The 14,568-nt window shown below is 63.8% G+C and overlaps 2 protein-coding genes across 2 annotated transcripts; one reads left to right on the top strand and one right to left on the bottom strand.

Annotated features, from left to right (window-relative positions):
- Nucleotides 1-8,407: 8,407 nt before the first annotated feature.
- Nucleotides 8,408-12,007, top strand: BXZ73DRAFT_104487 (uncharacterized protein; the record flags this gene model as incomplete). The annotated part of the gene is made up of 6 exons (XM_048015902.1): nucleotides 8,408-8,484; nucleotides 8,570-8,906; nucleotides 8,966-9,103; nucleotides 9,473-11,220; nucleotides 11,279-11,639; nucleotides 11,717-12,007. 6 exons carry the CDS (start codon nucleotides 8,408-8,410, stop codon nucleotides 12,005-12,007), a joined length of 2,952 nt encoding a protein of 983 aa, XP_047874644.1.
- A 770-nt stretch (nucleotides 12,008-12,777) lies between these two features.
- On the bottom strand, nucleotides 12,778-14,179 carry BXZ73DRAFT_104486 (GroES-like protein; the record flags this gene model as incomplete). Its single annotated transcript, XM_048015901.1, has 5 exons — nucleotides 12,778-12,897; nucleotides 12,960-13,411; nucleotides 13,519-13,717; nucleotides 13,777-13,855; nucleotides 13,908-14,179. The coding sequence occupies 5 exons, from the start codon at nucleotides 14,177-14,179 to the stop codon at nucleotides 12,778-12,780; spliced, it is 1,122 nt and encodes a 373-aa protein (XP_047874643.1).
- Between the last annotated feature and the right edge of the window lie 389 nt (nucleotides 14,180-14,568).

The following is a 14,568-nucleotide window of genomic DNA, read 5'->3' as shown; positions in this document are numbered from 1 at the left end:
TTCATGCGACGTAATCTGCGTCTATTCGGCCAGAGAAAGCGCCGAATATGGACCGAAAAGGACGTGAAAAAAAACCGTATTCTGTCCATTATCGGCCCATTTTCTGCACGAATATCCTCTGAATACATCCTGAATATCTGACGTATTCTGCCCATTCTCTGCAGGAAAATTCCCTCTGATGTGCAGTGTAAGTGCTCTCTTTCTGGGGGATCCGCCTCCAGTGCTCGCCTCCACTAACTCCGAGATTCAAGCCGCCACCTGCGCAAGACGTGTACGGATCGGAGACGACGACACCCTCCGCCCGCCTCATCGCCAGTTTCCGAGCCACACCACGCGCCGTCGGAAGAAGCCTGCGGAGACAAGCAGCTGCCCGGTAGAGTGCGAACGTGGTGTCGATGCCTGTCACACTCACTTGACACGAACATCGTGCTGCTCAGCGCTCACGACGCTCCACCGTCTTCATCAGCCAGTCCACCTGCCCGTGGCATCTTCATCTTCTCGCACTTTCCGTTGCGCTGTGTGACCGTGCAAACGCTCGCGTCTGCAGCTGCGAATCAGGCGCAAGACGCAGCGGGTGGCCCTGGGTCGAGGGATAGGCTGAATTGCGGTTGGCTTTTCGCGTGATCGCTGGTGCTCCGGGCAGACGGGACAGGAACCATGTGGTCGCCAGAGATCCGAGTTCTACAGAACGCCAGTCAAATGGAGCAGGCGCTCCGCCGTGGGTTGCAAAGCTGTCAGAGGAACATGCCGAGACGAGAGCGGGCTGCTATTATTATTATTATTATCATTCTATCCCTATGTGTCACATATGCGCGTGTAACTACACAGCTAAGAACGTATCCCGCATTCGTTTGGCTACATGTGCTATGTAACGGGTCTGCGCCCGTAGGTAGTTGCAGAAAGTCCGGCGGCCGCAGGCGCCGCTAATCGTTCAGACGACCGAGTCGTGCCACGGCGGGATTGCCGCAAGCATGTATGGGATGGGGAGAGTGGGCTTGTCGGTCCCGTTGGACGGAGCGCCGGAGCGCGACGAGCTCTCACTCGATGTGGAGAAGGTGGGGGACATGGGACGTGGTGAGCCGAGATGGGACCCCGCCGGCGACGCGCGTTGGTACGACCGGGTCAAGCCAGGCAAGGGTGTGTAAACGGGAGGGGCGGGCGACGCGCGTGGACTGTGCCGCGACCGGGTCAAGCCGGGCCCGCAACCGGTAGGTGCGAGTGGGGGAGGAAGGGGAGGGGGGCGTGGGGCGTTCCTTCCGCGGCCGAACGTGGGAGGGCGCACATCGGGGGCGAGGACGTTCCACAACGCCTCGAAGTGGCGCGCGTTGTGTCGGTAGCGATGTCCGCGCGCGCGTGCACGTCTCGCGTGGGCTTTGTATCGCTGAGCGATCCCGGCCTGAAGGACGAGAGCGGGCTGCGGAAGCGAGCAGGGACATGGAGAAGAAGACCCGGCACGTGAGGCGATTGGGCAACGGTCTTTTGGCGCTCCTGAACTGGATGATCTGCGCTGCGCCGTCGGGTGAGACCGGCGAGGGCTCCGAGTCTCAAGCACGAACGCCAACCGGCGCGAGACACAATCAGCAGGACCATAGACGGTGCACCATCCCGCTCGCGGCCCTCTTCGAACGTACCCCGTTCCTGGAAACGCGCGCGGGCCAAACCGCGTGGACATCATCGAGAAGACCTGCCTCATGTTTACGAGTCTGTCCGGATGCAGGCGTGTCCTTGTACCAGGTGAGTGCGCATTCTAAACACGCCGTTCGCTCACTCACGGACAGGCAATCCATGTTCTCAGGCCAACTTCGACATGACTCGGAGGTTTGCGCTTTCCTAAGCACTCTCGCCCTAGCGACCTGGTCACGAATCTTTGCACTGCGTCCGAAGCGATCTTGCTCAGGGGAGGGCCTTCATCGAGTCTAGAGACGAACTCGCGCCGTTATCAACAGGCACAGTACTTGCATAGTCTCCCTCGCTGCGGAACTGGGGTCCACCCTCTCGTCCGCTCTCTAGACGCAGGTCGCCGCTCTACCCACTACCCCCTGCATTCAGTGCGCGCAACCCAAGACGCCGAGCTCTGTCGTCAACCATCACCCGACAGCTTTTCCTGAAGGTGTCTAGGACAGTACGTACTCAAGACGCATGTACCCTCCATCTACCTCGCCGTGCAGATCTGATACATAGGTGCACCCACGGCCGCCACTCCTTCCGCCCGGGCCTCCATTCCCGTTCCTCACCCAACGACCCTGACCGAACCCCGCCTACAAATCTCCCGCCGCCCCCGCCGACGTCCGCCTATCCGCCCCGCGTTCTCATCCGCTTTCCACGTCTGATCCCGACAGGCTCCAGCGCACCGGCGCCGCGCCGCTTCTGCCACAGCGTCGCGGAGTGCCAACTTTGATCGCGAGGCCCGGGGTTCGACTGCGGCGACTCTTCGAGAGTGCTCCCCCCGAATACCCGCGCGCGCAGCAGCAGCAGCAGCAGCACGCGATCGCGATAGCGTTTTTACTTACGTGGGACGTATATATACGCGGGGGATTCGGGCGTGAGCGGTCTAGCCGTTAGCGCCGATGCGTGAGCGTCAACACGTAGGCTGCAGGCTTGCGTACGACGGCCTCTGCGGGAAACGGATTCGGGGTCACCCTCGAATCGGGGGTCGGCCGACCCCGAGGGGCTCGTGCTGCGATTCGGGTGGTAGGTGAGTAAGTACTTACATAGACAGCAACGCGATCGAACTTCCCCAGGCGATCAAACGACACACGGTGCGCTCGTCTCCTCGGGCACGACATCTGCGCCCGCATCCACCATCCTGGTACGCACGCGCGTACTCGGGACACAGTGTGGACCGCGTCTGACAGATCTTCTCCAGCGGCGACGGACCAACCGCCGTGATATCGACGCGCACGGGCGGCAATTGGTACTAGGTTCCCTGCTAAACTGCGCACCGTTCGATGCGTTCGTCGAACCCCGGTGCGTCTGTACATGTACCCGCCTTCGATCCTCCACGATCGGTGGCCACTCTGACCCCCCGCGCGGGACGACAGGCGACGCACGGCTTCAACGCCACATGCACACCGATGGAACTCTGCACTCGCAAGCGCAAGTACGTGCTGGCACCTACCAATGCGTTGCGCTGGTGACACCGCGGGCTCTTCGGGCCGTGCGCACTACGCAGGACACCCTCGTTTCGATAGACTGTCGCGAGAGAAACCCACTGTCCGATCGCGCACGGTTGGAAGTAGTACTAGCTAGGCTACATGGCTAACGGTCTCGAACGGACGGCGGCGGCACAAGAAACGGGCACCGAGAGAACTCGAGAAGACTGAAGCTGAAGGGCGCACGGCGCACGAACGGTTCAGGCGGCGCGGCCTCGAGGCTCCGCGAGCGTTCAAACGTTCAGTGCACGGCGGGCCCCCGGGCACGAGGCGCGCCCGAACGGGACTCGGGGCCCACGTTCCCCTCGGACGCTGGGAAGCCGTGGGCTTCGGGAAGCCCGAGATCCGGCTTGCACTTAACGGGGTGCCGTGGCGATGTGGCATGTGTCCTGGCACCAAAAGGCAGAGCGCGCGCGTGCTCGCTGGGGAGGCGTACGTACGCACTTGCACGACGGGACGGCGCGCGGTCCTGCTCTACGTGGGCGTGACTGGGACGGTGTGGGAGGCGGACACCGCGCGCGCGCGCCAGGGGCATGCGGATCCGACCGCGTCCTGTGCGTGTGCGACACGTTCGCCTGGGTTCTTCGGATTCGGATTCGGATTGCCTTCGCGCAAACCGTGTTGCAGTGCTTTCATTCAACGAACGCCGCACGTACGCGATGCACGGAGAGAAGCGTCGAGAGAAGGAACGAGAAGGGCCCGCGGTGGGAGAGCAGGGGATGATAGCACAGGACGACCGAGATAGCGAGATTAGGTCGCCGTAATCAGCTACGTACTTCCTCCGCCCGTCTTGAGTGCGCCCGGAGGAACGGTGAGCTACGGGATGTGTACCCTCGCCAGGGACGTCAGATCAGAATAGAACGCGGACAACTATAAACTATGTAGCACTTGCACGCGCGGTGGGAAGCCCACGGGCGGGTGGATTCACCGCAAGGTTGGAGGGTCGCGGTGCCGTCCGCACGCGCTGAATTCGGCGTCGCGGTGTGCGCACAGTACCAGCACATGCAGCAAACGCATTACTGTATATCCCTCCCGTGGCGCCGGAGCGTAAGATTAGCGTCAAAGGCCCCTCGAGGCGGAGCTGTGTCGGGCGCCCCCACCCCCAGGAGGAGGCCGATGGCGTAATCTGCGAAGTGCGATGCCGACGCTTGGATAAGTAGTGCGAACGATAGGAGGCCTAGGCTCCAAGCACCGTCAACTGGGGATGTGTCGGCACGACGAGGGGCTCCTGACGAAAAGCTCACTGCGGCGAACCGCGCGGTGCAATTTTGGCACTCGCTGTGCACAGGAGGCCGCTCAGCGCGGCGTGTGCGTGGCCGCGGGAGGTAAGCAAGGACAGAGACGGGACAAGACCGCTCGTTCGCGTTAAAGTTGGCACGCGCCCAGCTGAATTCGTTGGTGTTGTTTGGGGTTCGCGCTCGAGTGTCTCCTTGGTGCATCGTCGTCGTCTCGCGCACCCGCAGCAGAACGTTTGCGAGTGCGAGCCTGCGGCTCCAAGGGTCGCCCAGATCGACGGACGCTGAGGCTGTCCGCGGTGCGCCCGTCAGATACACAGTGAACTCTGCGAGCAGCGGACGCACCGATCGCGCGCACAGGGGCGCCCGGCGTTCGATACATGCACCGCGGGGCAGCAGCAGCAGCAGCGAACCACAGGCCCCCCGAGGCTCGGGCCACCCCGCCTGCTAAACCGATCGGGGGGAGAGCGCGACGGAGAGGAGCGAGCGCGAGATAGAGTTGTCCTACCGCCCGGCGGGGGCGTCCCGACCCGTCCGTTCGATCGGGACTAGTGCTGCATGTAGCCTGTCAGGCTTTCAGGACGGATCGTTCGTGCAGTGGGCGATCGTGGTCGGTGAGGCTGGCGGGCTCCACAACGCCTGCGCGCGACGCCGCCGGTGCGCATCGCGGGAGGCACGTGGTGAACGTTCGAACGTCAAACCAAGGCCGCACGAGGCCTGGGCCGAGCCGATCGCGGTCGACGCTACCTGCCGGGTGGGTGGCTTTGAGCTGCTGTCTTGAGCGGAGGTTTCACGGCATGTGGAATGATAATGCTGAGTGGACGCCTGTTGGGCTGAGTAGTCGCGATGACGTGATCGACTGCCGGAAGTTCGGGCGTGCTACCTACCAGTACGGCGATGTCCTTCGGTGCCGAATCTGCAAGGGTAAACACGTTGTGATCGCGTCGGGTCCGGAAAACGAGGACTCGAGCACTCGCTCGCCCCGAACCTGGTCACGATAGCACTGACGTGAGCTTCCGGCACGAGGCACACGCGTGCAAGATAAGGGAGGAGGTCGCTCCTGCGAGTTCGACGGATGGGGCCAAGCTGTGAGCAATGCGCCCGCATGACGTTGGCGGCGGCGTTTGGTAGAACCCCTGCGAAATGGAGGCGTCAGCACGACCACCTCACCAGGCGGGGGCGCGGGGGGCGCGGGGGGCGATCCTCCGGCACGCGCTTACCGAGCAGGTCATGACAAGACCGGAGACAAACTGAAACTCGGTTCGAGTCAGGCCCGCCGGCGGGTGGGTAAAGTCCGCTAGACTCACTTGACAATGGGGGTCCAAGACGGACGAGGTGCCAAACGCGTTAGCTTCTGTAACTCTCTCCCCTCGCGGAGCGGGCGGCTGCGCTGGAAGATTGAAGGTGCGGGGGACTGGCGCGGAGGCACAATTGCGCAGATAGAGTCATGGGAGAGTTGGAAGGAGTGCCAGGCCAGGCCTTTCCCAACCGGGGAGCGCGGTTACGTAAGTGATTGAACGCATGATCGGCACTAGGCGCCGATCCTGGAGACCTTCCACAATCCGTTTCTCGATTCTTTTAGTTTAACTTGTACATTGTTGCCAGAAGCGACCGGTCCAGCCAGTCGGAAAGGCCGTCGTCGACGACGTTGGATGTCGCGACGGTCGTTCACCGCGGATAAGGCCAGATGATATGTACAGTCTCGACGCCTCGAGACTTCCACTGGAACGCACGATGATAAAGCCCCACGTGTTCGAGCTCGAGAAGCGCGACCGGAGTACACAAATAACACATCATCGCGCAAATCGCGACGGAACAAAACGACACCCACAGGGTTGACGCGTTGACGTTGATCGGTCCTTCGAGACCGCGACATACTTAAACGGCAAGTCGACGTGTGCCGCTGTGCACCGCCGGCGATGTGCGGAGGCGAGTGATGGCGTTCGGGGGCGCGAAAGCAGATTCGGCAGGCGCGGCGCGGGCGATTGGATGGACGGACAATGGCGCGCCTCCGCCCCGACGTTCTCGGCGCACCAGCCGACGGCTCGAGTTGTGTCCCCGGCGCTGAGTTGGCCCGGCCCCCTGGCTCTCCTGGTGGTCTATTCCATGCTATTATCCGGTAAAGTTATACGCCGTACTCTCTGGACTAATGCTTTCGGACACCCGAGGCTCTTCCCACTGCGCGGGACACGCTCGCGCCGGGATACTCGACTCGAACCATCGGTGGGTAGGAGCCTGTTCTCGGCGACGCCCTGCCGTTGCCGACGCACGCACCTTCCAAATGGACGGTGTGCGCGTGCGTCGCGAGCCGCGTCGTCGTCATCTGAGCATATAAGCGTCGAGCGGACGCCACGGCGGCAGAGCCTTTGATGTTGCTCAGAGATGAAGTGGTGAACACATCGAAAGCAAGACCGATCTCGTGTCGTTCGCAGTCTATGCCCATTCTCGCCCGCAGCATATCAATGCCAAGCGGTGGCGGTGGTTAGGTCGACTTGCACAATGGAGTCGTGCCCTTGGGCTTTCACGGCGCGCTCCGGCTCTGGAACTTAGCGTGCCTGCTGAGGTGGACACGGGAATAGAGCGATCAAGGTGACAAGGTGTGTGGTGTGTCTTGATCTTCGAACGGGAGCTTCCAAGTGTTCACCAGCACCACTGATCTGAGCATACACATGGCTTTGGCATTGCCCATCGCACAAACAGCTACAGACGCGCATGTGCATGTGCTTGATCACCTTCAGCCTTTCACCGTCCCGCATGGACGTGGATATGCGCGAAGGAGATCAGAAAACGTACGAAGCAAGCTAAGCTGGAAGCAGGCTCCTCATCGCAGACGACGGGCCAACAAAGAGGGTGTGGAGTGTCGTCAGGGCCCGAGCGAAACCGCGCTCGCCATGTCGGCGACGACCGTGCAGGCCGCAGCCTCGCCTGCTCCAAGGCCACAGCACCCTTGAGATCATTGATGACCTTGTCGATAGCGGCCCTTGCAAGGTTGAGCTCGCGTGCGCGCAGCTCCGCGCCGCTGCTGCGGCTCCAGACAGTCCGTGGCGGCAGTCGCGGCGCGTGCGTCACCGTCAGCTGGCCCGGCGCGGTGGAGTGCGGCGTGTTCATGGGCGCACAGGGTGGAGAGGAGAGGAGCATCACTCGCGCCGTTGCGGGCGGTGGGCAGCGCGGCGGGACACGCGATGCGGAGAGCGGGCTGCGGAAGGGGACCGGCGCTGCGGATCTGGGGACGAGGAGGGGGAGGAGCAAGGGAAGGCTCGAGGTCGGTGGCGGCGGCGGCATCGGGAGCTGGATGGGCGGAGGCAAAGAGCGGAGCAGCCGTACTCTGGCGGGGCCGGGGCGGGCGGAGGCGTGGCGGGCGGGGGCGTTGGAAAAGGCAAGCGGCGCACCTGGCGGGCAGGATGACGCACGTCACGCAACCGGGGCGGGATCTGGTCGGGGACAGCCGGGGCCAGGCGCGCGTGCCAGAACAGGGCAAGTCGGTGGCGTGATGGGGTAGACACCGCCCAACGTTACCTCGAAAGGGGGGTGGTGGCCCGAGCGTGCGGAATGCACTGGGCCTGGACCCGGCGGAGCGGGTCGCGAGGGGATAGGCAAAGGGCGTGATCATGGGGTGCGGCCGTGCGAGAGAGAAGCTCCCCCGAAGGAAGACGGCGAAGGCGCATGGGAGCGTCCTCCGCCCTGCCTATGTCCGCCCGCTCTGCCATCGCGCGCGGGGGTCTCGACGCCCGACGCTGCACCCGTCGGTGGACGACCAGCACTGGATGTGGAGGGTGGATGTGGGGGGGCAGATGGCGGGCGATCCAGATCTGAGATCGAAATATGAAATGGCATAACGGGCGGCTGTGAGGACGGAGAGGGCCAAAGACAAGCGCGGTACGGGCGCTACCCGGCTGGTGCGGCCAATCCCTCTCTGTCGCCTCAGAAGTCTCGAATCAAACAAACCCAACGCCTCCGCCCGACCACTTACTTCTACCTCCAACTCTATTCCGCCCGTTCCTCCTCCTTCCCCCACCCGCCATGCTCCCTCCTGAACACGATCCCGCCACCGTCCACGGCATCCAGTACGCCCCCGACTTCCTCGATTCTCTCCCCTCGTTCGCCAACGCCCCGATCCACACCCCCCGTTCGCGCTCTCTCCGCCGCCCAGTTCTCGGACCTCCACCTCGCCCACCTCACCAGCCACGCCCCGGACCATGTCCTCTTCCCCTTCCTCCACGGCCTCGAGGGCGACAACGAGCTCCAGAACTCTTTCTTCGCCGCCGCCCGCCCCCGCGGGTACGTCCCCCGCTTCCGTGGGCTCGTCTGGGTCGCGTGCGACGTCGACGACGAAGATGATCTATGCGACGTCGACGACCTCGATGACGACGAAGACGACGACGACTACTCGACTGGCTCCTCTCTCGACTCGTACGGCCCCACGGACATCGACGAGGACGTCCCTATGCAACTCGACCCCACCCTCCAGGGCCCCATGGTCACCGGCTGCCCCCCTCCAGAGCCCATGGAAAAGGCCCCCGTAGCCCCTCCCCCATCTCCTTCACCCCCCATCTCTCCGCGACGACGCCGCACGCGAAGCCCGCGCATCTCACATCCGGGTTCCGGGCGCGTGATCTCCTCCGGACACGAACTGAGCCGAACGGGTCGACGACGCACATCTTCGCAGAGCCCAAGATCCCCGACGGAGTCAGTCTGCGCAACTTTGGCATCCAGGTGGTGAGTGTCTCGCTTTTGTTATCGCATAGACCCGCGGTGTGGGTGAGAGGGGGTCGGGGGTGGCTGCGGAGGCGGGGGCGCGCACCGCGGGTCCAGGCGCGATGGCGCGGAATGCAGTCCTTGGACTTCTTTGTCTTCGGCTTCATTGTGTCTGCCGTCGCGAAGCGCGATCGAGTGTCCCGACATGCGTGGGTGTGGTGTGCCTGTCTCCAGCGCAGCTTCCGGCTTCTCGCTCGCTCCACCGGGGCTCGACGCGTAGTCGCAGATCACCCGTCTGCGTAGTCGTCCCCTGAGGAGCGAGGTCGCCGCGTCCGCGCCTAGCGTCTGTGCGCATAGTTCGTTCGCTCATGTCGCCGCCCATCATTCCAGCCAATATATGCTACTTTGTCGGATATCGTCGTCTATTCTCCGCATGGTCGAGCGCGCTCCGCCGTCATGGTGGCGGAGAAGTTCAAGCAAGCCGTGGAGGTGAAGCACCAAGAACGCCGCGCGCGGTGTCCCGATCCCGATGCGCTCGTCGAGTACAACGTCTTCGTGCTCGATGCCTCTCCGTCGGAGCTGGCCGAGAGGCTCCCCCACCTCGTCGTTCGCACAGAAGACATCTTCGCGTCCGGACCATACACCGACGGCACCGACGCCCATGCACACTGCGACGACGACATGGCTCGCTTCCTCCGTGCCAACACCATCGACTTCGCCCAGCGCGAGAAGGACGAGATGCGCGATCTGACGCAGTCGTCGGAAATCTCCTCCATAGTCGATCCCGCCTCCGGCATCGACCTGGCGTCTCTGGCTGGGACGAGCACGGCGTCGAACTGGCATCCAGATGTCGGCCAGATCTTCCTGGGCAACTCGAGCGACGTCCCTCTACCCCCCGATCGGCGCATCCGTAGGCGCTCTATGCGCGGCGACGAAGACGACGACGACCTCTTCGACTCTCAAACGAACGACCCCAAGCAGGGCTTCGGGTATGATCTCTGCATCGAGTGCCATGACTACGCGCCCTTCCCCACCTCCGCGCATCTGCGCGCCGCCGAGGAACACATACGCCTGCTGGAGAAGCGATGGGTGGAACGGTGCGTCTCAGGAGCGAACGACGTGGACGCGAAGGACACACTCCCCCCTCGACCACCGCCAGGCGCCGGGCATGTCGTCCATCTTCCCTTCCCCAGCTCGCCCGCGTCATCCGTCGTCTCCGTCAACACCCTCCTTCCGTTCATCCAGTTCTTGGAGAGACTCATACAGCCCGCCGATAGAGCTCTGACATTTGAGGTCGCCGCGGAGCAGCTCGCCCCACCTCGGGCGCCGAGCGCCGTCGACGCGCGACGGAATTCCAACGCCGCGTTCATGCCCAGCTCGCTCCCACCGCCTAGCTCGTTCCCGGCCCCGTTCTTCCCCCCGGCCTCCTCGCCGCAGTCGTCATATACTCGGGTGCGGTCCACATCCGCCACTTTCCATCCCGCGTCATCGCCATCTACCCCGGTTTCCGCAAGTCCCACGTCCACTGCGCCAGTGGTGCCCCTTCGCACGCGCCCGGTGAAGATTCTGATCTACTCCGCCGACGGCTACACGGAGTCCTCGGTGCTCGCGCTGTGCATCCTGATGGCTCTTCGTCGTTGTTCCCTGCCCGAGGCATATCTCACCCTCCAGGTTGAGAAGCGGAGAAGCTTTTTCGTGTACCAGAGCGACCTGGGCATCCTTCGCCGCGTCGAGGCCCGCCTCGAGAAGGACCGGGCGGCACACAACGTACACCCTGTCAACCTGCCCATTCATCCCTTCGCCACCCCCGCATCACAATCCCAGGGCGACCCCAACAACTGGTCGCGCTCGTTGGGCCATTCAACCGCCAGGTCGGTATCGTTCGCGCTACCGTCAACGCCCACCCCTCCGCCCGAGGTCGGCGCGCTTTCGACCGCGGCGGTTCACCCGTTGCGATCGCGGTCAGAGTCCGATGCGGACTGCAGCGCTCCGGCGCACATTCAGGGTCGCCCTCGTGCGCATACGATGCCGCCCACTCGGACGGTTCCCTGGAACGACCACCAGGTTTGGTTCAATGATCCCAGATTCGACGGCAGTTTCCCCAGCCGTGTCCTCCCGTTCCTCTATCTCGGGAATCTGTGAGTACCCCCGTCGCGATCTGCCGCCCGTGCCCCCGCTCATCCGCTGTTCCTCTAGAAACCACGCGTCGAACGCGTTCATGCTCCACGCGCTCGGGATCACACACGTCGTCTCCGTCGGCGAGTGCGCGCTTGTACCGCCGCCGCATCTGGAGAGCGCAGCCAGCGGCGCTTGTCTGCTATCGTCCGGCGGCCATTTCGTGCCCGGCAAAGGCCCAGACGGGCAGGGCTCGCTCTGGATCGAGGAGCGCGAGGGACGGATCAAGGTTCTGGACATCAAGGGCGTGTGCGACGACGGCATCGACACGCTCGAGCCCCAGCTGGAGCCGATCTGCAACTGGATCGACAAGGCGCGCGAGGAAGGCGGGAAGGTGCTCGTGCACTGTCGTGTGGGGGTGTCGCGCAGCGCGACGGTTACGGTGCGTTCTTGTCTCGTTTTCCGGCGACCACGGGCGGGCGCTGACCGTCGTCTCCATGCTCTTTCCGTATTGTGCAGATCGCGTACGTGATGAAGCACCTCCAACTCCCCCTCGTCGACGCGTACCTTATCGTGCGCTCGCGGCGTCTGTCGGTGCTGATCCAGCCCAACATGCGTCTGCTGTACAACCTTCTTGGCTGGGAGATCAAGTTGGCGCGTGAACGCGCTTCGCGCCCGCTTGATAGCTGCGCGCCCGAGGAGAAGGAGGCGCGCCTGCAGACTCGGATGCGCAACGAGCTCGCGCGCGCGCTCAACTGGCCATACCTCGCGAAGGAGGTCCACACGCTCAACGAGAAGTACCTCCACTGAGAGCGCGTGCGCCAACCTCCCCAATCGGACTCTGCATCACCACTCGCTCTTCCTTGCTCCCATGCTTGTCGTTTGTAACCTCCACCGCCCCCCTGTCCCCTATTGTACTGTATCTGCTCTTCCCGCGTGTACTTCGGGATGTGGCGTCCGTATACGTGCTCTGCCGCTCGCGCACTCGCCCGGATTCAGCCCGCTTGCACATACTTCCCCCATCCCCATCCCCCATATCCCATCTCGGTCCCCTTGTACCCCCTTTCGCCCCACTGTCCCGTCAAACCCCAGCAAACCCCCAACCCTCTGTCACGCACGTCACGTCGTCTGCATCGCTGCTCGCACACATGAGCCTGGAGTCCCGGAGCCCTCGCTGTACAACCACGCTGTAATTATCCATGTTCTTGTAGCATCACTTTGCCCTCCCTTGCCACGCTCGCTTCTGTCCTCCCCGCGGCCGTCGTGGTAGCCGGCTGGATTTCTTCCCTCGCACGAGTATTCGCGGCCGCACTTGATCGTCGCGCGCTGCTTTGTGAATACGCATACCTCCTCCTTCCTTGACACGCCGTTCTTGCCACCTCTCGCCGTATCTCATCTCTCGATCCCGATTTCAACTGCGTCCTGTCTGTATGTGATAAGCTAAGGATTTCGAGTAATGCACGCATCTTGTCCTTCATCGGCGCTGAATGACGTTCACGGCTGAACGGATGTTCTCATAGAAAATTGCTTCAACCGACGTACAGCATACACATCGTCGACTCGGCCAACAGCTAGCACCCTCAGGGAGTCTCGGACGGGTGGCAGACGAGCTTCGTCGCGCTCACTTTATCCGCCTCCATGCGCGCCAGACCCTCGGGGATCCCTGCGAGCCCCCCAGGGAGGACCTCGACCTTGTTCGGCTGCACGAAACCGGGTGCTCCCCCTCAGCCAAAACACCAATCAGTCAGACGGGCACACGCACCTTGACCACGCCCTTCGCGAGCCACTCGCCCAGGTGCGCGAAGAGCGCCGCGCCGCACGCGCGGTTCGCCGGCTCGTGCACGTTCCTGAACGCGTGCGCGATCGTCTTGCGCGCGCGCGCGCCCCCCGCCGCCTCCGCCGCCGCCGCCGCCGCCGCCGCGTCCTCCTCCTTGAGCGCGGCGGGGACGCGGTCGTGGAGGACGACGACGAGGCGGCCGGCGCGGCCGAGCGCGGCGTACGCGAGCGGCTGGGTGTCCGGGAGGGAGACCGCGTCGTAGGCGAGCGCGACGGGCGCGCCGGCGGTGAGCCGCGGGAGCGCGGCGAGGAGCGCGGGGGCGGGGAGGGCGCGGTCGAGGACGTGGGTCGCGCCGAGGGCGGTGAGGAGGGGGGCGTTGCGCGGGGAGGCGGTGGCGATGATGGGGGTGCAGCCGGCGAGCTTGGCGACTTGGATCGCTGGGGGTGCGCGAGGACGGGGGAGGACGGCGTGCGCGCGAGGACGGGGGAGCGGGGGGCGGTGAGTGGGGAGTAGGCGCGTAGGAGGGGAGTGGAGAGAGACGGACCGTATTGGCCGACGGAGGAGGAGCCGCCGATGATGAACGCGGGCTTCCCCGCGAGCGTGGTCCCGTCGGGCTCCCAGGGAGGCGGGAGGAGGAGGGACTTGCCGGCCGCGGCGGGGTCGGTGTTGTAGATCGCGGACCAGACGGTGACGAGCCCGAGCGGGACCGTCGCGGCCTCGTCGAAGGAGATGTTCTCGGGGAGCTGCACGTCCCAAGGTTGGTCAGTGATATGGGAGAAGACGAAGGAGGCGGCGCGCGCACCTTGGCGGCGAAGACGGCGGGGACGACGCAGTACTCCTGGAACGTCGCCCACGGGTTCGCGAACCAGCCCTGGAAGACGCTGGCGCGTGCATCAGCCTAAGCGCACTCTCGCTCGTCTCCGTTGCGCCTACATCCTGTCGCCCTTCGCGAGCGTCGTGACTTCCGCGCCGACCTCGGCGACGACCCCCGCGCCGTCGGTGCCGGCGATGTACGGGAAGGACTGGATGATGGGCGTGAAGAGGTCGCTGTCGACGATCTTCCAGTCGATCGGGTTGAGCGCCGCGGCCTCGATCTTCACGAGCACCTCGCTGGGCGCGGGAGTCGGGATGGGGACTGTCCCGACGGCGTATTTGCCTGCGCGGGCGGGGAGAAGGAGGGCTTTCTGCGTCTTCGCGGTGGCCATGGGAGTGGAGATGTGTGCGGTAGCGAACGGTGCGAGGGAGAGGAATGGCGTAGGAGAGGCTTTTATCGGGGTTCTGGGACGATGGGAAGAACGAGAAGCGTTGATGACAGAGCCGGTGTCGCCCACTCGGAATGAAGTGGGTGGAAAAGGAGCGCTTGAGAGGGTCTGACTGAGGTTCGTCAGCTGCGCGGAAATAACGCAATAACAGTCCATAAATAACAGAAGGAGCGCACTTGGTACGCATCCCCAACAGCCGGCATAAGCAATCCTACTACGCCGTTCAACATGCCGGGGGCAGGCATTCGAGTGTTCGCCTACGGCTTCAGCGGTACAATTACAAATCATACTATGGAGGGGGCTTAATACATATCATGAGCATACTGAAGCAC

This window comes from Epithele typhae (genome assembly GCF_022376455.1).
Source record: "Epithele typhae strain CBS 203.58 chromosome Unknown BXZ73scaffold_52, whole genome shotgun sequence".
In the NCBI taxonomy this organism is placed as follows: domain Eukaryota; kingdom Fungi; phylum Basidiomycota; class Agaricomycetes; order Polyporales; family Epitheliaceae; genus Epithele; species Epithele typhae.
The sequence above is the reverse complement of the archived record's forward strand: the minus strand, read 5'-3'. Positions and strand labels throughout refer to the sequence as shown.